The sequence below is a fragment of the Papaver somniferum genome, unplaced genomic scaffold (assembly GCF_003573695.1).
Source record: "Papaver somniferum cultivar HN1 unplaced genomic scaffold, ASM357369v1 unplaced-scaffold_21, whole genome shotgun sequence".
NCBI classification, from domain to species: Eukaryota; Viridiplantae; Streptophyta; class Magnoliopsida; order Ranunculales; family Papaveraceae; genus Papaver; species Papaver somniferum.
Window position 1 is genome coordinate 12,944,074 of NW_020631041.1, and position 24,569 is coordinate 12,968,642.

The following is a 24,569-nucleotide window of genomic DNA, read 5'->3' on the forward strand; positions in this document are numbered from 1 at the left end:
AACTTCTAACTTCTTCTCCTCGCTGTTACCAGGATATATTAATGGGAAATAGTAATCCAATAATTTCATTTTAAACCGAGGATCTAAAATGGAAGCTATTGCAAATGTTTTACTAGTAAGTTGCCAATATCTTTCAAACATTTTCATCATATTCACTGCCATTTTTGAGATTAATGCATCATCGGAATCACACCACTCACGAAGTTCTAAATACAAAGAACAAGCAGTATCAAAATAACGATTAACTGTCACGTATGACGTACCTGAAAAGAGAATGGTGACTTCATAAAAGACCTTCAAGCAGATTGAAAGACTACTTGCATTATTCCAGTCTTCACTCGTTGGAGCAACATTAAGAAAATCAGGTTCAATCTTCCCGAACCGGTTAAATGCTTCCCGAAATAGAAGTGTTGTTTCAAGCATCAGATGGGTAGAATTCCACCTTGTATCAACGTCTTGAATCAACTTTTTATCAGGAGCATTGACTTGCAAGAAAACTTCTTTAAATTTTTGTTGTCTTTGTGGTGAACCTCTAATAAATTTCACTGAATTTCTAATTTTCTGTATTTCTTCTTTAATTTGCAGCATCCCATGATCAACAATAATGGCAATTACATGAGCAGAACATCGAACATGGAATAATTCCCCATCCAAAAGTAATCCATTATCTGGTTTTAGCTGAGCAAGAAGTTCACTTACCACGACTTTGTTAGTTGAAGCATTATCCAGCGTAATTGAAGCTATCTTCCTATCTATATTCCACTTGTACAACTGCTCCATCAGTACCTTTGCAATGTTAACTCCTGTGTGTTGCACATCCACAGCGTTAAAAGATAAAATTCTCTTCTGAATCTTCCATTCTTCATCAACATAGTGAGCTGTCAAAGCCATATAACCTCTATTCTGAGTGGTATAAGTCCACATATCAGTAGTAAGGCTTATGCGACTCTGTACCTTACTAAAAATATCGTACAAATGCTTCTTTTCCATTTGATAAATCTTTATGCAGTCTGACTTCGTAGTGTTCCGCTTCACAAGTTTAATATTGGGTTGTAATGAAGTCAGCACCCTTCTAAAACCAATGTACTCTACAAATGAGAAAGGGAGTTCATGCAAGATAATCATTCTTGCAATACAATCACGAGTTACTTCTTGGTTAAACTTAAAGTTGTAAGCAGCTACTGACCCATCTTGTGTTTCACTAGCTTTCAAGAACATTTGGTTAATTTGCTGTTGTGCTCCTTTGTACGCCATACAACTATTTAGATGTTTCCTCAAACTGCTTGTCCCATTTTTGCTCTCCACACCAATATTCCTCTTGCAGTGCTTGCATTCTCCGTGTGTTTTCCCTTTTATCAATACCTCTTGAAATTCAGCCCAATACTTTGAGGTTCTTTTGCGTTTACGTGTAGGTGACGGAACCACATCTGTTGTTGCCGCTTCTATATGATCAGAATCAGAATCACCAGTATCACTTGACTCACTGGCTACAGTTTCAACTTCTTTCGGCTCTGCTGAGTTTACAACTTTACTCTTCTTTGCATCCTTCGAAACGGCAGCTTTAGGAGGCGGCATACACGGGGATTTCGAAACGGTAACTTTAGTCTTCTTTATAGGAACACAATGATCACCAACACTACTTCCTGTTTGACTTTTCATGTTGCCTCTGCAAGGAAAACCCAACAAACATCTGTATCAGCCTATCAGGTGTCATAAAGTAATCCATAACAAATTTTCAGAATCATAAAAAATTGCCCATTCACCAGTAATTCAAAATCACTAAAGTAACACCCAATACTGCAAATTAAAAAATTCTTTCCTCTTGAGTAAGAAGAAACAAAAGGGGTAAATTCAAAACATCCATTCACCATTCACAGATTCAATAATAACATAAACAAACAAATTAAAACCTAAAATATCCAATTTCATAGACAAAATGTTACCATAATCATCATCATAATAATCCATGTTTTCAAAATCCCCAAATTCATGAAACCCTAAAACGAAAACATAACTCATAACAAAGAAACCCTAAAAACAAGATAATAATAACCTGAAGAGAGGATCGATGAACCACCAATCAATCAATCAACGTTCTGCATAACATCATCAGTAGTAAACTTGGTACCCTTATCTTTATCAGCAGCAGCTCTACCTTTGGCCTTACGAGTTACGATCCAAGAGCGACTTCCTATCCTTATCAAGTCTGAGCTTAGTAATAACAGTATAACACACTTTGAATCTTTGATGGATTAAGTGATTAACGCCAACATTAACAGTAGATCGGATTCATCGGAATGGGTGGTGAGCTTAATAACTACTTCTGCAGGCAGAGGCAGGAGAAGAAAGTAGATCGGAATAGGGGCGAGCTTCTCATCCTTTTCTTATATATGACCTAATTTCGCTGGGGATTTTACAAAATTAACCTTTATGAAATACCCGAATACCCGCGGGTACCCGACGGGTAGGATCCGGATGGACCCGTTCATAAACGGGTATATATGGGTAATTACCCGCCGGGTCCAAAATGGTTAATGGGTCCAATTTAAGGACCCGGAACCGGACCCGAATCCATCGGATCCGGTTACGGACCCGGGTAATGGGTACCCATTGACAGCCCTATCTGTATCTATAATTGTATCAACCTTGTAATAGCAAACGGAACTCAAATTTTTGACAACCGATTTCATTATCAATACATAAATAGATTTACTTACACTTGAAGAAATTAAGTGGAGAGAAAATAATAACAATGAATGATTGTGCCGGTGTTACTGTTGTACAATGATAAAGTTATAAAATGGTGATATTAGTGATCTGAGTTTGGAGCTCGTCAATATCAAATTTTTTACGCATCGAAGGATAAAAAGAAAGAAAAAAAGAAAAACTGAGCAATTGTGTGATTGAAAACATTAGATGAAAATGAGGAAGGGTGTTAATGGTAACATAAATAATACGAGTGTCATCTTTTTGTTTTTGATAGGACATCTGCCAATGCCACGAAATTATCCTCCCTAAAGTGACATACAAAGGTCAGGTCTAGTGTCCCTTCTATTTCTGTTTTGATTTTCTTTATTAATAAGTCTTTTTGAGAGTTTCGCTTGAAAAAAAAAAGGGCTTCACAACGAAAATTTGAAGAAAAATAAAAATGTGGCTTCACAACGAAAATAATTTAACATTTGAAAATATGCTCTTGCGCCCCATGAGCAAGTAGCATGTATTTTGTCAAATTTAGCTTCCACCATTCGAAGCTGAAATTCTACTACCTGCTCAAGAGTTATCTTTTATTTTTTTTAGAGACCTGCTAAAGTGTTTATCTTTGATAGGTAGTGAGCAATTTTATCAAAGCTTTCGAGGAGAGGGTTAAATTACCCTATTTCAGGGGAACCTAAAATCAAGAAGAATTACATACCATTAGTTATTACTTCAGATATAAAATTATATTCCCAGGATATAAAAAAGAAACACGACGGTTAGACCGGTGTTTTTCTTGAAACATATTGCAATCGTTTTTAATTATGTATTTGTTTAGGGATAGAGAATCATATTCTCTACCGCAATACTTCGTAGCCATAATAAGTCATTGTTAAGGCAGTAAAAAATATCTATCTAGCAGTGCATGAATAAAAGTGGTGAACGCACATGGGGTAATTTGTCTCTGTAACTGTCATGTTATCATTAGACTGCTGTTTGATCATATAATTCATGTACAGTGTATCTTCTGCAACTGTTCTCCCGCGCATGCATGCCACATGCCAAGAACTGCTCTAGAAAAGATTTCTTGAGAATTAATTGAATAGTCCAGAGATTACTAATGAAAAATTGTCTTCTCTAAATCTTTGATTTTTGTTTAGTTTTATCTTTTTCTGCATCTGATACTTCCAAGACTTTTGTTGTTTTTTCAGAGCAGGTAGTTCTTGTAAATTAAATTTACATGCAATTTCTTGTTTGTTAGTGTCAGTTTCTTTTTGGAGAGAAATCATCTACTGGCTAGGGTTCTTCTCAGGATATATTTGCTTACCACTGCTACCCCTAACCTTACAGTTTGTCATTTTCGATTAAAGGTACTCGATTTAGAGCCTTCTTGGCGATTAGAAGCAAAATTCGCTCTAAAATATTAGAAGTAAAATTTGCTTCTCAAAGTCATTCTGAATTAAGGCAACTTATCAAACTGCATTTTGTAGTAAAATTTTGCTTCTTTGTCAATGCATATTGTAGGCGAACATGTTGATTCCTGATCACCCTTGAAAAGAAATGTACCAGGCTGATTATAAATATAGTGTCCAAACAACCTATGGCTCCACCAGCGAGCAAATAACTGCCGTAGTGTGCATTTTGCATCTTTTTTACCCTAGATCTATCCTTTTTACCCTAAGCAATGATAACTTCTGGATTAGTGAGTTCTCGGTAAAGTCTCCCCTATTTGTTTTTTCCACACAATTCTGTCTTCTTCTCCTTGTAACACTGACCATAAAAACTCATACAAGCTTCTTCATTTTCTAAACACTTTCATCACCACCACAGCCACTCCAAACAAGCACTATAGCTAACTTGTTTTTCTTAGTATTATCCTTTTTTCCTTGAGCTTCTACTTTGAGGAGCCATGGAGGTTGAAAATTACCCAACAAGAGATCATCATCATCATCATCCCCACCACTTGTCACACTTGAATATCCATCACCACCACAAAATCATCTCATCATCATCAACCAAGGATCTAACCTTTGAAATCAAAGTTACTTATATGAGAATCATAAGCCTAACAATTACAAACTTAATGAAGAAAACTAGCAGTACTAGTTCTAGTTCATCTATGAACCTTGTTTTCTTACCAAGAGATCTTCATACTTGTTTACAAATCAATGGTTTGACAATAAACCCAAGTGAGAAAATCTCAAGACCGTTGAACAAACATAGATCAGATTCATTAATGTCTGAATTAATGTATGTTAACACTGATAGAATCAAGTTTAAAGGGTTTTCACTTCCTTTTGAAATAGTTCTTCAACATCAAGATGCATCATCATCTAGTAGTAGTGGTAGTGTTCTTGTATCAGGGAGTTTGAGAAGAAAAGTTAGTGGGATGAAAGATGATTGCATGTGGGTAATGGAATGCAAAGAATTAAGTCATGATAGTAAGTTAACTAGTGGTGGTGGTTCAGTAGATGTTTATTTTGCTGGTAGGAGTTTAGGTAAACCTCTTCTTTTGAATGGGTTGATAGAGTTGAAGAAATCACACAAAGGGGTGGATTTTCTTGAAGATGAAAATGAAGATGGTGGTGGTGAATTAGGACTGCTTGATACTACTAAGGTGAGTCTCGAAAATTTTTAATTTTTTCTTCAAAGCTTGATTTGCATTTATCTAAGTCCATTTTTATAGATATTTCTTGAACTGATTTTTAGACTTATAAATCGTAATTAAACTATTTGTGTATTTAATTTAAAATTTCTGAATATACATCTCATGCAACAATACCTTAGATGGTTCAGTATTGCAATATCTCTTTAGTAATGCAATACCTGTTGTAGACCTGACTTTAATAAAGTGACTAAGTCATTAGATTACTCTGATTTCAGAGCTAGTCAACCTTCCAAATTCTTCACCGGTGTTAGCCATCGTTTTTATAATTATCTTGCAAATATTTGTTGACAAAGAATTAATCTTTCATTTTAGATTTGAGTAGTCAATGATTTTTTTTTTTTTTTAGTTTGATGATTAAAAGGAAGAACAGCAAAAGTTTCATTTATTTTCCCCCTTTTCCTCTCATGGTTGTTGTTCTTGTCCCATATTAAAGTTAGAACAGAAATGGTTACACCTAATATAAGGTTTGAGGACATTTGGCATACATGTAAGCAAGATGGGACCCATTTTGTTTTGGAGGGTGCAGGAACTCTATGTGAGACTTGTCCTCTTGTAACAAAAGTTTGTATTTTTTGTAGGAAAAAGAGGGAGCTATTCAAGAATTTGTTGATTCGCACAAGTACAACAACAAACATCATGATCAAAATCATTATGGTGAAGAGGAGAAATTTGTTGTTGAAGAGGAGGAAGAAGAAGTTTCATGGTTTAATGAAGGTGTGAGAGTGGGAATTGGATTAGGTATGGGTATGTGTTTAGGTGTTGGAGTTGGATTAGGTTTAGTTGTTAAAACATACAAGAAGACTAGTGGCAGTTTTATCAAGTTTTTGTTTAAAGGATGATGTGAAGCTTAAACTTACTAACAAAACAAGGAAAAAAAAGTTAAATAGATAGATGTATTTATTTATTTGTTTTTGATGCACTTAATGAAAATGTAAGAAATCTACTACTTACCCCAAGTAATAAGTTGTAGTCTTCAATAAATGATAAAGTATTGCATTTCATACGACATGGTTGTATTACTGGGAGTGAGGGAGTGGCAACAAATGACATAGTTGTAGTATCAATTCAGAAATGCATGGCCATATCGATTCAAGAGTCGTAGAGGGCCATTCTTTAAACCTCTAGCTGCATTGCTGTCTTTTGTCGTATGATCTTTTGGGAAACACTTTATTATACATGGTTAGATATTTCTCCAAGTTTCTTGCCTTCCGATTTGTTGGCTTTTTATATATATATTTGTTATATCCTACACTGTTTTTTTTTTTTTTGGCTCTTTATTTTCCATAGGAAAACAGCTTCTCTGTAAAGGTGCATTACATAGGCAGGGTTAGAGAATATATATGTGTGTCTCTCATGTGTGTGTGACATCTGTCGGGTATGCTTGTTTATGCTTCAAGAAACAAAAATCATCTTATAAAATCATCTTATAGGTAGACTTGTGAAGTATTTATTTATTTGGAAAAAAAAACACCATATTTTCACTAAAGCTCAAAGAACGATTATAACACATACCACCATTATCGGCTGATGCATCAACCCGCCCACCATCACAACCACTATTATCCCCACCACTAAATTTATTATTTATTATTGATGCAGGGCATACTATAATTCCAGAAGATTCCGCTTAGAGGTTTGGTTTCCTAGTTTCAGTCTTTCTTATTTTTAGGATTCTTTTAGATTTCCTTTTAGTTTTCTGTTTCCTAGTTTAGTTATTCTTCAAGCCTATATAAAGGCTAGATTAAGTCTTGTAAGAGCTATCTATTACTCAATCAAATTATTAAACACAAAACTTATCTTTCTCTTCTTGCTTGAATTCTCTTCTCTTCTGCTTATAGCAATCTAGTATTGCTTTCTTTTACCTTGTTCCACATTAGTTGGTATCACCGCTTAGTTTTAGGTTTTCATCCTATCACTTGATCCTTTACTTCGCTTCCGCAACACCTTTTCATTCCTTTTAAGTACAAAAAAAATGACTGCTCAACCAGTTACTCTAGCAGCAATCGAAGCTCTCATCAAATCTCATACCGAGATTTTGGCAAAAAACATTACTGAAACTCTTGAGAAGTCCATGGAGGAAAAATTAGGGTTAAGAGATAACAAGCTTGAAGCAATGCAGAATCACTTTTCAAGGTTGCAAAACATAAATATAGATTTGGATATGCCTGAGCTTGTAGACTTAGAAGAAAAACTAAAAACGATACACTTCAGTTTTTACAGAATGATGAAGTACCTAAAGATGTATTGCGTACTTTAAACATTAAGAAACCGTATGAAGGTTCATAGGTCATTCAAAGAAGAAGCTAGTTTCTCCTACACTCGACAGTGATGATGAAGATGAACGTGAGAACGATCTAGAGAAGAATTGGATTGAAGAACGACGTTTAAAAACTGGTCACAACCCCTTACAGTTCTTTACCAGAATATAAGCTAAAAGCTGATATTCCCAACTTCTCTGGAAATTTTCGTATTGAAGAACTAACTGATTGGTTCTTTGAGGTAGAAGCTTTTTTGAATTATGGAAGTCCCTGAAGATTCTAAGGTCAAACTTGTGACTTACAAGCTCAAAGGAGGAGCTGCAGCCTGGTGGGATAAGATCTGTGATGATCGTAGAAACGCTAACAAACCGTAAATACGTACTTGGACACGTATGAAAACTTTGATCAGGGATAAGTTCTTACCTAGAGACTTTATGCAGCAACTTTTCATCAAATTGCAGAACATTCAGCGGGGGCACGCACTGTTGAAGAATATGTGTCCGATTTTTATAATTTGGTGGCACGAAATCAACTCAAAGAATCTGAAGAACAGTTAGTTGCAAGATTCATTGAGGGCTGAATAGATTAATACAAAATGGTATGACTCATTCATTTTTACTATGGTCGAAGCGGTGCAGCAAGCTATTAAGATAGAAAATCGCCTTCTTCGTTCTTCTAGGACTTATCCATCCAGACAAGGGCGTTATCAAAATAATTCCAGGGGTACCAATTCATCTCAAAACTTTTCTCCAGATACTGTTTTGACTATTCCCAGGCCTCCTTATGATGATGTTAGCCATTCACATCGACAACCTAGCCATATTGTGCCTTATACTCCACCTCTGGCTACACCTATCTTAGCCAATCCAGTTGATCTTCAGCCGGGTCAGCAGTCTCACTCTCTGCAACCAACTCCTCCTACTACAGGGAATCGGTTTCATAACAGGCAACAACAATTTCCACCGCAACAGAGAACTACTAATACTTATGCAAAATTTCGTGGAGATAAGTGCAATAAATGCCAGCAATCGGGGCACACGTCTAGTGATTGTCGGAAATTCAATGCTTTGATTGGTGAACCTCAGTTCATTAATGAAGTCACTGGTGCGCTTAATGAGTTCGAAGATGAAGACTCACCTGGTGATGACGATGAGTTTGTTGGGATGATTCGTCCATTATTTCTTACTCAACAATGCAAGTCTCAGAGACACAGTTTTAAATCCAGATGTTATATTGGGGGTAAAATCTGCAAGATGATAATTGATAGTGGCATTGTGGATAATTATATTGCTGATCACGTAGTTAAGAAGCTTGAACTACCAGTAACTTCTCATCCAGAACCTTACACTGTAGGATGGGTTAATGCCTCTAGCACACAGAAGATTACTCTTCACTGTTATGTGTCATTCTCTTTTGAGGGTTATGAAGACACAGTTCTATGTGATGTCATTAATATGACGGCAACCCATCTTCTTCTTGGCAGACCTTGGCAATACGATCTTCACTCGGTTCACAATGGATTCGAGAATACTTACACTTTTATTCATAATGGGAAAACCAAGGTTATTAGTCCATCCAATTCCACTTCAAACTCTTGTGCGCAGACTGATGCTGTCGTAGCCACTGTTATTCTTTCTTTGCACCCACAACCTTCTTTACATTCCCATGAAGATTCTAAGACTATGATTGAGTTGCCTGCAAAGGTGAAGCCCTTATTATTTCAATATAATGTTTTATTTCCAGATGAACTACCAACTGCATTACCTCCTTTACGGAATATTCAACACTGCATCGATTTTATTCCTGGAGCCTCTTTACCAAACCAAGCACACTATCGCTTGAGTGCTGCTAAGCATGAGATATTACAGGGACAGGTAAATGATTTGCTTACAAAGGGTTTGATACGACCTAGCAACAGTCCTTGTGCCAGTCCTGCCTTCTTGGTTAGTAAAAAAGACAATGGATGGAGGATGTGTATCGATTGCAGAGCATTAAATCGCATCACCATTCCTTATAGATTTCCGATCCCGCGTATTGATGATATGATTGATTTACTGTCGGGCTCTATTATTTTTACTAAGTTGGATTTACGCAGTGGTTACCACCAAATACGCATTCGAGGTGGAGATGAGTGGAAAACAACATTCAAGACACGTGAAGGTTTATATGAATGGCTGGTCATGCCATTTGGGTTATCTAATGCACCTAGTACTTTTATGCGACTTATGAATCAGGTTCTCCAACCCTTTCTCAGTAAATTTGTTATTGTCTATTTTGATGACATACTAATTTTTAGTCGCAGTGAGCCAGAACACCTCCAACATCTTTCACAAGTGTTTCAAGTTCTTGCTGACAACTCTTTATATGTTAATTTGAAGAAGTGTACCTTCATGGCTTCTTCAGTAACATTTTTGGGATATGTGATTTCTACTGATGGTATTCATGTCGATCCTTCTAAAGTTCAAGCAATTGAAGATTGGCCAGTTCCTACTTCTATTCGTGATGTCGTAGTTTTCATGGTTTGGCTTCTTTCTATCGAAGATTTGTGAAGAACTTTAGCTCTATTTCTGCACCTTTGACTGACTGTCTCAAGAAGGAGAAGTTTGAGTGGACGGAAGCAATGGATAAAAGCTTTATTCTTCTTAAAGAAAAGCTTTGTACGGACCAATTCTTGCACTTCCGAATTTCAACAAGCCTTTTGAAATAGATTGTGATGCATCTGTTGTTGGTATTGGTGCAGTATTATCACAGGAGGGTCATCCAATTGCATATTACAGTGAGAAGAATTCAGATGCACAAAAGAAATGGTCTACATATGAATTAGAGTTATTGGCTCTTGTTCAATCTCTTAAGCAGTGGCATACTTATCTTATACATAGGGAATTTGTTGTCAACACTGACAACCATGCTTTGAAGTTTTTGAATACTTCTGCTAAAGTTAACAGAATGCATGATCGATGGCTTTCCACACTCAACAAATACACTTTCTCCGTGAGACATAAAAGTGGCAAATTGAATCAAGTTGCTGATGCCTTAAGTAGAAGAAGTCATCTATTAACTACAATTCGTAATGAGAGTTATGCATTTGACTATATCAAAGACATTTATCCAGAAGATGAAGATTTTGGCAAACTATGGAATCAATGCAGTTCTCAAACTCATGGGGTTGATGATTTTCTTATACAAGAAGGTTTTATTTTTAAAGGGAATCGATTATGTATTCCTCAAGGGTCTTTGCGTTTACATCTTATGCGAGAATTACATGGCAGTGGTCTTGGTGGTCATTTTGGGAGAGATAAAACCATTGACCTGATTGAAGAAAGATATTTCTGGCCATCTTTGAAACGTGATGTACAAAAGTTCGTACAAAAATGCATGGTCTGTCAGAGAGCAAATGGTACAATTCAAAATACCGGGTTGTATACTCCTTTACCAGTTCCTGATGCACCTTGGGTTGATATAAGTATGGATTTTATACTTGGTTTACCTCGTACTGCTAGAGGTAATGATTCTCTTATGGTCGTAGTTGATCGTTACTCTAAAATGGCTCACTTCGTGGCTTGTAAGAAATCAACTGACGCTTCTAATATTGCTTCTTTGTTCTTTAAAGAAGTAGTAAGATTGCATGGGGTTCCAAAGTCTATCACTTCTGATAGAGATACCAAATTTTTGAGTTATTTCTGGAAAAGTTTATGGATGCGCTTAGGCACAGTTCTACAATTCAGCACAACTTCACATCCGCAAACTGATGGACAAACTGAGGTTGTTAATAGATCACTTGGGAATTTGATTAGAGCTAAGTGCCTGGATAATAGTAAGCAGTGGGATGTGTTATTGCCACATATGGAATTTGTTTTCAAAACTTCTGTGAATCGTTCTACAGGGAAAACTCCATTTGAGATTGTGTACTCTAAAGTACCTAATCATACTCTTGATTTGGTAGCCTTACCCACCACACAGAGTACAAACACTGCAGCCGACTCTTTTGTAGACAAAGCAACTGAATTACATAATGAAGTAAAATCTAAACTGGAGAAGTCCAATTCTAAATATAAAGAGGATGCTGATAAACACAAGAGGTTTAAAACCTTCAAGGAAGGGGAGCTCGTGATGATACATCTAAGAAAAGAGATATTTCCAGTGGGTACTTATAACAAAACCAAGGTGAAGAAATATGGTCCTTTCAAGGTTTTAAAGAAGATCAATGATAATGCTTATGTTATTGATCTACCAAATGATTGGAATATCTCCAACACATTTAATGTTCAAGAGATTTTTACGTTTCATGGTGACAATGAACTTCTGGTTTGTTTGGACAACTCGAGGACGAGCTTTACTCTAGAAGGGGGGACTGATGCAGGGCATACTACAATTCCATAAGATTCCGCTTAGAGGTTTGGCTTCCATGGTTTCCTAGTTTCAGTCTTTCTTATTTTTAGGATTCTTTTAGATTTCCTTTTAGTTTTCTGTTTCCTAGTTTAGTTATTCTTCAAGCCTATATAAAGGCTAGATTAAGTCTTGTAAGAGCTATCTACTACTCAATCAAATTATTAAACACAAAACTTATCTTTCTCTTCTTGCTTGAATTCTCTTCTCTTCTTTCTTATAGCAATCTAGTATTGCTTTCTTTTACCTTGTTCCACATTAATTATATTAATGAAAGTATTAGTTTAAATTTAAAACAAAAAAAAAAAATTTAAAAACTAAATAATTTATGTACCTTACACCTTCTCATCCCACTACCACTACTTCTTCCACCACCACCACCATTGACAACATCACTCCACCATTCTCACCAACACCCACCACCACTATCCTTAACGCTGATCCACCTTCCCCGCCCACAATCGCTATTAATGTCTACTGATTTAATATAACATAAATTTATAATGTACTGTATTATTGAAGGTATTAGTTTAAATTTTAAAAATTAAAAAAATCAAATAAAAACAAATTTTAAAAATCAAATAACTTATGTACCTTACACCTTTCTGATCCCACTACCACTACTACTTCCACCACCACACCATGAACGTCATCACTCCACCATTCTCACCAACACCCACCACCATTATCCACAATGCTGATCCACCACCTCTGCACACCATCACAACCACCATTAATGTCTACTGATTTAATATAAAATAAATTTATATGTACTGTATTAATGAAAGTATATTTATTTGATGAATAAAATAAACATTTATTATGAAATACTAATAGAAAATTTATTATTGAAAGTTAATTAAACTGATCATTTTACGGCCATAAATTTAGCTTTCCCAATAAGGCAATAACCGTTCTTTATCTTGTCCAAGTTGTCCAAACTATGCTTTATAAGCTAGATAGATTTTTAAGAGAACCATTAAGTGATCTGATGGTTCTCAAACTTCCTCTTATACGAGAGGATTGATCACCTGTTATAGCAAGATGAAAATATTTTATGTAATCAAAAAAGTTTTTTCGTTTTATAATTTCTGTTTCTGGTCATGAGAGACGAGTCTTATGAATAGGAACGGGTGCTTTGGCCCCCACTTATTTTCAAATTCTAGGACTATATTTTAGTGCGGAAGTGCCACTACCGAAGAACTTTGGCTAAATCTGTTTTTCAAACATTGCCTGAAACTATTATCACATTCTAAACCCATTTTTCAAACATCGCCAGAAACTATTATTACAATCGTTTATCATCTTTTAGATTTGTGAATTACATGTGAAAATTGCACGAATTAGAACTAAACCTCTGCAATGCAATGCATGGTTTTAAGCTATTCTTTATTTCCAAAATTACATTTAAGAAAAATCCTGAACCTTAGAGTGGAACACCAGCAACAAACATACCTCCAGCTATAACCAGACAGATAATCAAACATAGCAAAAGATTGAATCTTAATTTTGGCTTAATCTCGAATCCGAATACTTGGAGTCGTTTCTTAAGAACATAACCAGAGATGACTTCTGCCATGGATTCCAATGGTTCAGTTGTGATTAGCTTAGCCATTTTACCAGCATACTCTTCTTTAACTTCGTAAATGATCGAGGATTCGATAACACATGAGTTTGGGGTTTTCTCAAAGATATGGATCCTGTCCATGTAAAATGTGCACCCCATGTCTAAGTATCCTCCTTCGATCATCACCACTTCTTTCAATCGCTTCTCATGGTTGATCTTCACAAATTTCTCCTTGTACCTCCGTGGCACTGCACCTGAAAGTATTAAAAAGAAGTTTGGGATGTCAGTGGGTAAGACTATGGGCAAGTGGAGGCAGTTGTCCTGACTCACAGGGGAAGGTTAGTTGAACTACTCCTAACACAATAACACAAATAGTAAAATGCAAAATGCAATGGTTAATAGTTGTTAATATACCTAGAGGGAAGGCAATATCCAGTACCGTACCAACTCCACCATTGCCTGCTATGACATCTAGCTTTTCAAAAACACCAGGAAGCAGAACATCTCTAAGTAGTCGAGGGATGTCAGGAGAACTGTAGACGTTCCAAATTGAATCAGCAGAAGTTTGCACCTCCGTTTCATAAGTAATTTCCTTCCTCAGTAGAGATTGCTTCTTAGGAATGTTTCTCTCAGAAACAGATTGTTGCTTCATAGCGTAATTAGAGATAACTTCTGCCATCGACTTCAATGGTTCCGTCGTGATCAACTTAGACATTGCCTCAACACACTCTTGCTTCACTTCATAGACAACAGAAGATTTAATGATACAAGATTTAGAGGTTTTTTCAACTACATGGATCCTGTCCAGGTAAGATGTGCATCCCATGTCTAAATATCCTCCTTCGATCATAATCACTTCTTTTAATCGCTTTTCGTGGTTGATGTTCACAAATTTCTCCTTGTAACTACGAGGTACCGCACCTAAAAAAGTAAAAACGATCTAATCATGAGGAAGTGCGCTACGACACTAGAAAAGTAAAAGTATCATTTTTCCTGAAACAAGACGATTCTGGTATACCTGGAGGAAAAACGATATCAAGAACTGTACCAACACCACCATTCCCTTCGATAACATCCAATTTCTGGAACACACCGGGAAGTAAAACATCTCTAAGAAGCCGAGGAATATCCGGGCAGCTGTAAACTGACCAGATAGAATCAGCTGAGGTTGGAACCTCCAGGTCATACCGAATCTCCTTCTTCACCAAAGAATTTTTGTTGAGAATGTTTCTTGCGGAAAATGATTCTCTCTGGATAACGTAATTAGAGATGACTTCCGCCATCGACTTCAATGGTTCAGTTGTGATTAATTTAGACATGGCATCAGCATACTCTTCTTTTACTTCATAAACAATAGACGATTCGATAACACACGAGCTCAGGCTTTTCTCCACTACATGGATCCTGTCCAAGTAAAACGTGCATCCCATGTCCAAGTATCCTCCTTCGATCATGATAACCTCTTTCAATCGCTTCTCGCGGTCAATGTTAACGAATTTCTCTTTGTAACTTCGAGGAACTGCACCTAAAACATTACAGAAATGAAAGATGGTTAACTTCCTGCACGTAGGAAGAATTTGGATGCAGTAAAATGGAAAATTTGAAGGACTTGTATATACCTGGAGGGAAGACAGTGTCAAGAACAGTCCCAACACCACCATCCCCTTCAATGACATCCAATTTCTCGAACACACCAGGAAGTAGAACATCTCTAAGAAGCCGAGGGATATCAGGGCAGCTGTAAACTGACCAGATAGAATCAGCTGAGATTGGTACCTCCAGGTCGTATCGAATCTCCTTCTTCACTACAGATTGCTTGCTTAGAATGTTTCTGGCAGAAAATAATTCTTTCTGAATAACGTAATTAGAAATGACTTCCGCCATGGACTTCAATGGTTCAGTTGTGATCAATTTAGACATGGCATCGGCGCACTCTTCTTTCACATCGTAAACAATAGACGATTCAATAACGCATGAGCTCTTGGTTTTCTCCACTACATGGATCCTATCCAAGTAAAATGTGCATCCCATGTCCAGGTATCCTCCTTCGATCATGATCACTTCTTTCAATCGCTTTTCGCGATCGATATTGACAAATTTCTCCTTGTAACTTCGAGGAACCGCACCTAGAATATCACAGAAACGAAAGATGATTAAATTGCACTTTGGAAGAATTTGGATACAGTAAAATGGAAAAGTTGAAGGAATTGTACATACCTGGAGGGAAAACAATGTCAAGAACTGTTCCGACGCCGCCATTCCCTTCAATAACATCTAACTTCTCGAAGACACCGGGAAGTAGAACATCTCTGAGAAGTCTAGGAATATCCGGTGAACTGTAAACTGCCCAAACTGAATCAGCTGAGACAGCTACCTCCATATCGTATTTGATTACTTTCCTCATCGTTCTCTCTGAAACACTCGATCACTTAATTTGGCTAATTCTTCTACTTGCGGTTCCGAGTGTTTTGAGATGATGGTTTGTGACTCGAATCACATGTCATGTTTATATGCTACTAACAAAACACAAAGTTACACAATAATTGAAGTTCATCCGACAAGGATGTAATCTGGAATTATTTGTTTGGTCAAAAGGTGATTAGTAGCGTATAAGACTGGCCTTTTGACAAGACTATAGCACGACACCCCCACGAGAGGTCCGTGATGTGCTTATGGATAGAACCCGAGGCAGTGGAAGCTAATTATGGCTTTTATCATCAACAGCAGCCGAAGCATAAACCTGGCTTTAGCTAACAAAATCTCACCTTGTTAGTAATTTTAGTCTTAGGCCAAATAGTATTTACAGAAGAATGATTTTTTTAGGGATCATGGTTTTTTTGAGGGGACCATGTTTTATTAGGCCACCTTCCTTATAGTGATAATGGGTGTCCTAAAATGTTGAAATGACTAACCTATACTTAACCTAATTTAATTTAAAACCAACCAAATAACCACCTATATATATATATATAACCACCACCTCCTCCCACCACCACCGCCCACCACTACCACCACATCCGATTACCACCACCACCAACAACCGATTACCACCACCACCGCCCACCACCGCCGATTACCACCACCACCACCTCCGATTATCACCACCACCAACCACCGATTACCACCACCACCTCCTCCCACCACCACCACCACCGTCTATTTAAGAAATGTAACAACATCAATGCAATCACAATTAAATTCTGTTACATGATAATTTTATCGAGTATAAAAGACGCCAGCCGCAACCTGATTCTGCCATGGGACCACTCCGGAGGTATTTTCCAACAAACCCTTCACTTTAATTTGATTTTGATTGCTTCAATCTAATAGAACTCATCAAAATAGGGTTTTAGTAGGAGTTACAGAGCCATGTTCGGTTAGGTCGATTTTCCAAAAAACCCTAGTTTACTAACCGAACTTCTTGAAAATGAAGAACAGGAAGAACAGTTCGGTTCTATTGGATTTAAAACTAAGTCACCGAACTCTCTGTTCGGTTGTTTCGCAAAAAATTTTAAAACTACAAAGTAACCGAACTCCACCCTTAGAACCGAAAAAAAAACAAATCCAGTCTAACCGGACTGTGTTGTTGTTGCCACTATCTTGAGTTCCAAAATAACCGAACTTAGCCAATAGAGTTCGATTTTTTCGCAAAAAATTTTAAAACTACAAAGTAACCGAACTTAGCCAATAGAGTTCGATTGATTCGCAAAAAATACTTTTAACCGAACTCATTGTATTAGAACAACAGAAGTTCATAAGTTCGGTTCCTTCGCAAAATAAGGATATCACCGAACTTTAGTTTACGAAAATAATGAGAAGTCCACAAGTTCGGTTCGTTCGCAAAAATGTTAAGTTTTCTTTGTAACCGAACTCTACCTTTGAAACTTCGTAACCGAACTCTACCTAATTCGCCAAGAAATAAATTTCGTAGTAACCGAACGTTTTCCTAATTGCATATATGCATATATAAGCCCAGTTCGGTTGATTCGCAAAATATGTTAAAGTTTGCGAACCAACCGAACTTCTAACACTAGGTTACTTTTAACCTACAGTTCGGTTGGGAACTTGGTTGCATTGAAGTTTGTGAACTAACCGAACACAGAAGATGTACCCAAATAAATCGTTAAGTTCAAAGTTCGGTTACCTACCATTTTATCCTAGGTAACCGAACATTACACTGTACGACCAAAACCTCCATTAACGAGCGAGATCGGTAACCTGCGTGTTTGGAAAACGTAACCGAACTACACTTTCAGGTGTGTTCGGTTACATGTTCTTGACATATGGTAACCGAACTGACCTAAATCTACATAAAAATTTCATTTTTTTTGAAAGTTTGGAGCAATTTAACCAACATTATCTAAGTTTGAAGCACACCTGGGTACCCAAATACCCTTCCTCCGGTTGTGGTTGGTAAAATCCATCGTTTTTCATGTTTTCCTTCTTCATCTTCTCTAACTTTACTCTCTCAATAATTCTACTTCTTTAAAAAAAAAACCATCTCATTTTTTAATCTCACTAATTAACTTTAACTTAATCATCTCACTAATCATTACACTAACTATTATTAACACTAACTAATCATCACCCAAAATTAATCAGGAGAGTAATTTAGGTATTAGTATAAATTTCCAGATAAGGGGTGACCTAGATTTACTTCTAATGTCTTTACCCAAAATAAAACCATGATCCCCAAAAAAACCATGGTCCCAAAAAATCGTTCTTACAAAATGAATAAACAGAGAAAAATAAAGATTTGGAAAGCCGATAAACACAATAAATGGGTCCCCATCCGGATAGTTTACAAGGGTGGGCTCACCAACTAAATCTGTCTCTCTTGATTTTTATAAGAACTATGGTTTAAGGCATTTATGAAAACTTCTGGGCATATCAAAGATAAAAATGGATTAGGGTTAATTTGCGTTACCTCTCCTGGAGAAGATCATAATTTGAGTTACCTCCCCTACAAAACAAATATTAGTAAAACCTCCTCTCGTCACTTTTTCCATCCAAACCCGGTTAGCTGAGAAGATCATAATTTGAGTTACCTCCCCTAGAGAAGATCATAATTTGAGTTACCTCCCCTAAGAGCATCCAGCTGTACGAAACAGCTGACTCAGCTAACCGGGTTTGGATGGAAAAAGTGACGAGAGGAGGTTTTACTAATATTTGTTATATAGGGGAGGTAACTCAAATTATGATCTTCTCCAGGGGAGGTAACGCAAATTACCCCAATGGATTATTATATACTAATTTTAAAAGCCCCTTATTCATATATTTTGTTTAATGATAAGACTGTCCTTATTCATATGTTTTATTTCAATTTTATTTAATTTAAAAAAAAAATATTTTAAATTTTTCCTTGACTTTGTTTTTTGTAGTATTTTTGTATTTTTTGTTAAATTTTGGTTCGGCTAACAAGTTATCAGCCGAACTTACTGCTATGAAGAACAATGAGCAGTTCGGTTGATAACCTTTCAGCCGAACCTAGGTGTTTAGAAAACATATTTGTGTTAGGGTGACAAATTATCAGTCGAACGTCACTCTGTAACTGTCGGGCTTAGGTACAGCTTATTCGAGCAAAAAAATATGACAACCGAACTTAGTGTCATTCTTCATAAAGCGAAGTTCGGCTATTATTTTCGTGTTTAATTATCAGCCAAACTGTTCATCAACACCTTTAAATCGAGAAAAAAATGAGCAGTTCGGCTGATGATTCGTTTCAGTTATTAGCCGAACTTAATTCTGTAACTATCGACAAATTGCATTTTTTTTAATTTAGACCTAGTTAATATATCTATCAATCACAAGAAAAAAGACAGAAAGAGAGAAATTGCAAAATTTATAACTATCGACAAAATTGCATTTTTGTGGAAAACACTTTCCATCTTACATTTTAACTGATATAGGAAAGAGAGAAGGAAAGCAAAAAAAAATTAAAAATAATAAGTAGAATTAAATAAAATTGATAAATTAATTGAGGGTGACCAAATAATTTACCTATACTAGGATATCCCTTATCACCCCACCCTAGTTAATTTGGTCTTTTTATATGCCCTAAAATTTTGTTGTACGCCCTAAAACACGGTTTTCTTTACAACATTAATTGTTCTTGACATTTTTAGATATTTTTTTCTTTTCTTTAGAATTGAAAAGATATATTGAAAGAAAAAATAGTTTACAGTATGTACAAGACCAGGTCTTAGCATCCCGCCAAGACCAAAAAGAAAAACAACAACCGGAAACTACAGACATAGAATTGTTTCCCATTGATACAGAACTTGATTTAAAAAGTAACCTTGATGTAAAACTTATCTGTTTACTCCGCTAAGCCCATTAGATCAGTCCACGAAAGCCCAGAACTTTTCGCGGACTACCGAATTTTTAGGCACAACTATATCGAATAACTATCCAAATTCGTCTATGTTTTTGAAACATCCAGTATACAAATCAAAACTCACATTGATTAAGCATAAGTATCAGTAATTATGAATCAAGCACTCACTAAAAGAATCAATATATATGCATCAATAATAAGTTATTTTGAGTGAATTAGAATAAGGCATCTCATTACATGATATCACACTAAGAGTGAGATTAATGTACTTATCTGATTCCATCGCCATATCCTTGTCTTTTTTATCTCGTCTTTCGGAGTCAGCAAACTGCATACCAGAATTTGCAATATCCTTCCGTCATGAATCTTATCGAATTAGATTCCGTCAAAAGATGTTGTTTTTGGTTACAGTGTTGTTTGTACCCAAAATTATTTTTGGGCACGAAACACGATTGAATCGATGATTTGAGGTGTAGTTAGGGTTAGGAAACAAATTTAAGAACAATAGAAGAAACACATAGTTAACGTGGTTCGGCAAGATGTGCCTACGTCCACGGATAAATTCCCTTGGGGAGTGATGTTTTATTCATCTCAGAATTACAATAGACTTGCCCTGCATGCCTATTGACTTGCCTTGCGTGCCTCCTGGCATTAATCTGCCATGCATGCCTCCTTGTATTGATTTGCCCTGTTGGTAGACTTGCTTGACTGGCATAACGGGATGGCAATATGGATGGATGTTGTCTGGCAGCACATCTGACAACATGGGTAGAGACTGGATGGCAGTGCGGCATAGTTCTTAACTGGAAACTGGGTAGAAGGTTAAGAAGGGTAGAGACTGGCTGGCCGCTGACATAGGCCGCCGGCATAGGTCGCCGGCGTTGGCCGCCGATATAGGCCGCCGACGTAGGTAGGCCTCTAGCATCGACCTCCGGCGTTGGCCGCCGACATTGGCCTCCGGCGTTGGCCGCCGACATTGGCCTCCTTCCGAATTCCTAGAAGCGCGACTGGCAACTTGACTTCGATAGTTGACTGACGGTTGACTTTGACCATTGACCTGGCATTGACTTTATGGAGCTCTGGACTTGCTGGTAGCTACTTCAGTTGGTAGGCTGGTGGCAGCTGAATAGTGGCCCAAAACAATATTCTGGCCCAATATGTGGTATTTTTACTCATGGTACAATCATCGCCTCCTCTTAACCTCCAACTTGTTGGGGGTCAAGAAAATTTCGTTTTCCTTGTTCAATGACAAAATTCGTCCCAAGTGTGGATTATTGCTGCTGAAGTGATTGGAAACCTTCCCTTGCTGTTTGCGGAAATCATAATCAAGACGCCTCCAAGTGAGGCTATTGTAACTGGAAGATCGGCGGGAAACAGTTGAGTATGAACCATTGATGTAAGCAAAAACTGAACTGAAGGCTGACTGGTCTGCAACGGGTGTGACACTGGAGCGGAGTAGTGTTTAAAGTAAGCTGTAGCTGTTGATGTAAAACTGAACTGTGGCAGTTGCGTAGAACTAGACTGGTAACAGTTGTTGGAAAAGACGAGTTATATTTGAAGTCACTCAGCTGGAATCTGTGTGAGCTGTTGTTGTAAACGAAACTTGAATTTGCAAACTGTGAGTAATTTCCGACCAAACTGGGTAGTAGTAGATGTTGGTATTAAGTTGTTGTCAATTACGGACTGAGTTGTGGTAGTTGTGAGCAAAAGAGTGTGATCCCTCAATAGTTGGGATGGTAACAGATTCTGTGTGTTGTTGGACCTCCAACTGTCTTTGTTGTGCTACTGGACATGACATCGATCTTTATATATCATCAATAGTTATAAGAATCAGGATAGCAGCAACGATGTAGACTAGATCGCAATAGTTGCTGCAGAATTGGATTGCAATGATTGCGGTAAACTGGACTACGACGACCACAAAAAAAAAAAAACTGTCATCTGCAGTAATGAACAAAACTGGGTTGCAACAACTTTGAGCAAAGCTAGTCTGCATCAGCTGCGATCAGCTAGATTGCAGGAGCTGCGAACAGAGATGTACTGCAGCAACTTCGATCAGCTGGACTGCTTCAGCAACGAGCAAAGATGCACTGCAGCAGCTGCGATCAGCTGGACTGCAGGAACTTCGAACAGAGCTGGACTGCAGCAGCTTCGATCAGCTGGACTGCATCAGCAACGAGCGAAGCTGCACTGTAGCAGCTGCGATCAGCTGGACTGCAGGAGATGCGAACATAACTGGATTGCAGCAGCTTCGATCGGCTGAACTGCAGCAACGACGAGAAAAGTTGGATTGCAGCAGCTTTGATCAGCTGGACTACAATAGCGACGAACAGAGCTGCACTGCACTAGATGCGATCAGCTGGACTGCAGGAGCTACGAACAGAGAAGGACTGCAGCAGCTTTGGTCGGCTGGACTGCAGCAGCTGCTGGGGAACTGGATTTAAACAGTTCGATAAACCTGAGTGTAACAGTTACAAATAAAACCAGACTTCATCATTTGCGCCCAACTGAGTACATAATTGATGAGTAAACACAAGACTGCATCGGTTGCGTCCAACTGAGTGCAGCAGTTGCTTAGGAACTGGACTACAGCAGTTCGATCAACTTAAATAAAGCTGTTTAACATTACTGATTGAAATAATTGCGTCGAAATATTAGGGTGTATACTCGCCCCCTCTTAATCTTGTAACTCGTTGTAAGATTAAGAAGTTCAGGTTTCCCTTTGTTCCGATTTTCAGCAGCTGAATTTTGCATCACATTTAGGTGCTACGTAACTCTCCCCCAAGTGTGTGGAGTGTTACGCAACTAGATCTGAAAGATATACTTTAGACTATGAGGTGTTACATATTTCTCCCCCAAGTGATGGTCATCCATGTTGAAGTGATATGCAACTCGCCCCAGAAGATAGTGATTGTCATGCTGCTCAATGCTCGCACAAGGGTGCACAGCCTTGCTGTATCTTGCTCGTGCATGGAATGAAATTGAAGGTGTCTGCTATCCGAAATCCGCGCAGGGGGCCAATCCCGCTATTCCAGATGCGCGTAAACTTTAAATGTGTGCATCTCTGCATGCTTGGCATGCGGAAATGCTCGCCACATTGTAGATATCTCAATGAACAAAAGTATGCATGATTAGATAAAAGGATGTGAAAATATTTAAATTGTATACGCACCATTTTAAAAGTATTATTGTAGGCACGACGTCATGATGTGAGTGTTGATACTATTCTGGTGGATAAGGGGTATCTTCATGACGATGTCATATTGAAGAAGATGGATCATTCATCTTGGCTCAGCAGCGGCGGCTATATCTGGTGCAGTTAATTTGGTGCCTCGTCTTGGCTCGACTTAGCCACTAGACTTTATTCCAGATTGGATTGCACAAGTTGAATCAAAAATAGACTGCTGCAGTTATATTAGAACTGGAATGCAGTTGTTATTGCAGAACATGACTATAAAATTGCTGAGGATAACTGGACCGCGGCAGTGATGCAAAAAAGGACTGCGGCAGTTTCGATCAACTGGACTGCGGCAGTTGCGATCAACTGGACCGCTTCAGCTACTGAGAAACTGGACTACAACAGTTCGATCAACTGGACTGTAACATTTTTTGATAGCACATTGAGTTTTATAAATCGAACTAGCACTCACGAACTTTGCACATGGTATTGTTGTGGGTAGAAACTCGACGCAACAGCGGTCACGAACATTGAACATGATATGTAGTTCTCACTTACTAGTGGTTGGCGTGCCGCTTGGAACCTCAACGATAAATTTTTTAAAAATCATGATTTTTCACCTCCACGATGTAAGGAATTGAAAGGCGATTTCAATGAGCCAAAAATCACTCAATTCGGACTTAAAACAAAGAAGTTATGGACGAAACAAGATTTCACAGAGCGCGCGTGTCGTGGCACGGTTGATTGGATAACAATGATGACATGGTGGTCGCTGACTGGACCGACGGTGCTGACGTGTTACCAAAATGCTGACGTGGCATAATTTTCGAAAACACAACTACTGACGTGGCAAACAAACTCCGCTGACGTGTCATACTGATCGACCATGATGCTGACGTGGCGATGCTGACTTGACCACCTTGATGACATGGAAGCAGCTTACTTGACCCTTAGCTGACGTGTCAATGCTGACTGGGCAATTTTGCTTACGCGGCACTGCTGCCTGGACGGGGTCGCTGACGTGGAACTACTGACTGGCCGGGTCGCTGACGTGGCACCACTTACTCGACCATATGCTGACGTGGCGTTGCTGGCTGGACCACTTTGCTGACATAGGTGACAGTATTTTTAACGTGGGTGAAATTATCAACTGATGTAGGTGGCGGAACCACTGACCTGGGTGAGATGAACCCCTAGCATGGGTGAACGAGACTTGATAGGGTGAGTTAACCTTCTGACGTGGGTGACAGAACCCAAACGTGGGTGACAGAACCCAAACGTGGGTGACAGTTAAGCAACGAGGGTGAAACAAACCTCTAAAGGGGGTGAACAGTATTGCCGCCGGAAAAGTCGTCGGGCATGGCCGCCGGTGTCGTCCACCGTCCATGGTCGCCGGTGTCGTTCACCGGCCATGGTCTCCGGCTTTTTTTTTATATATATATATATATTTGAAACTTTTCGCAACGCTTTTCAAGAACTGT

The 24,569-nt window shown here is 38.0% G+C and overlaps 3 protein-coding genes across 6 annotated transcripts; 1 reads left to right on the forward strand and 2 right to left on the reverse strand.

Annotated features, from left to right (window-relative positions):
* Nucleotides 1-512: 512 nt before the first annotated feature.
* Nucleotides 513-1,607, reverse strand: LOC113339362 (zinc finger BED domain-containing protein RICESLEEPER 1-like). 4 transcript variants are annotated; one of them, XR_003355050.1, is made up of 3 exons: nucleotides 955-1,607; nucleotides 700-878; nucleotides 513-572 (listed from the first exon to the last, which is right to left on the reverse strand). XR_003355050.1 is itself a non-coding variant. In XM_026584650.1 (3 exons), exons 1-3 carry the CDS (start codon nucleotides 1,573-1,575, stop codon nucleotides 780-782), a joined length of 606 nt encoding a protein of 201 aa, XP_026440435.1. In that variant the 5' UTR covers nucleotides 1,576-1,607; the 3' UTR covers nucleotides 625-779. The 4 variants fall into 4 exon arrangements, 3 of the variants coding, with proteins under 3 accessions (XP_026440435.1, XP_026440434.1, XP_026440436.1); XM_026584650.1 differs by lacking the exon at nucleotides 513-572 and having other exon boundaries at nucleotides 625-878; nucleotides 955-1,072; nucleotides 1,187-1,607; XM_026584649.1 differs by lacking the exon at nucleotides 513-572 and having other exon boundaries at nucleotides 625-878.
* A 2,924-nt stretch (nucleotides 1,608-4,531) lies between these two features.
* Nucleotides 4,532-6,458, forward strand: LOC113339806 (uncharacterized protein At1g01500-like). The gene is made up of 2 exons (XM_026585032.1): nucleotides 4,532-5,311; nucleotides 5,941-6,458. Exons 1-2 carry the CDS (start codon nucleotides 4,604-4,606, stop codon nucleotides 6,199-6,201), a joined length of 969 nt encoding a protein of 322 aa, XP_026440817.1. The 5' UTR covers nucleotides 4,532-4,603; the 3' UTR covers nucleotides 6,202-6,458.
* A 6,772-nt stretch (nucleotides 6,459-13,230) lies between these two features.
* LOC113340282 lies at nucleotides 13,231-16,142 on the reverse strand. Its single transcript, XM_026585487.1, has 5 exons — nucleotides 15,791-16,142; nucleotides 15,193-15,699; nucleotides 14,592-15,098; nucleotides 13,988-14,494; nucleotides 13,231-13,827 (listed from the first exon to the last, which is right to left on the reverse strand). The coding sequence occupies exons 1-5, from the start codon at nucleotides 15,975-15,977 to the stop codon at nucleotides 13,433-13,435; spliced, it is 2,103 nt and encodes a 700-aa protein (XP_026441272.1). The 5' UTR covers nucleotides 15,978-16,142; the 3' UTR covers nucleotides 13,231-13,432.
* Between the last annotated feature and the right edge of the window lie 8,427 nt (nucleotides 16,143-24,569).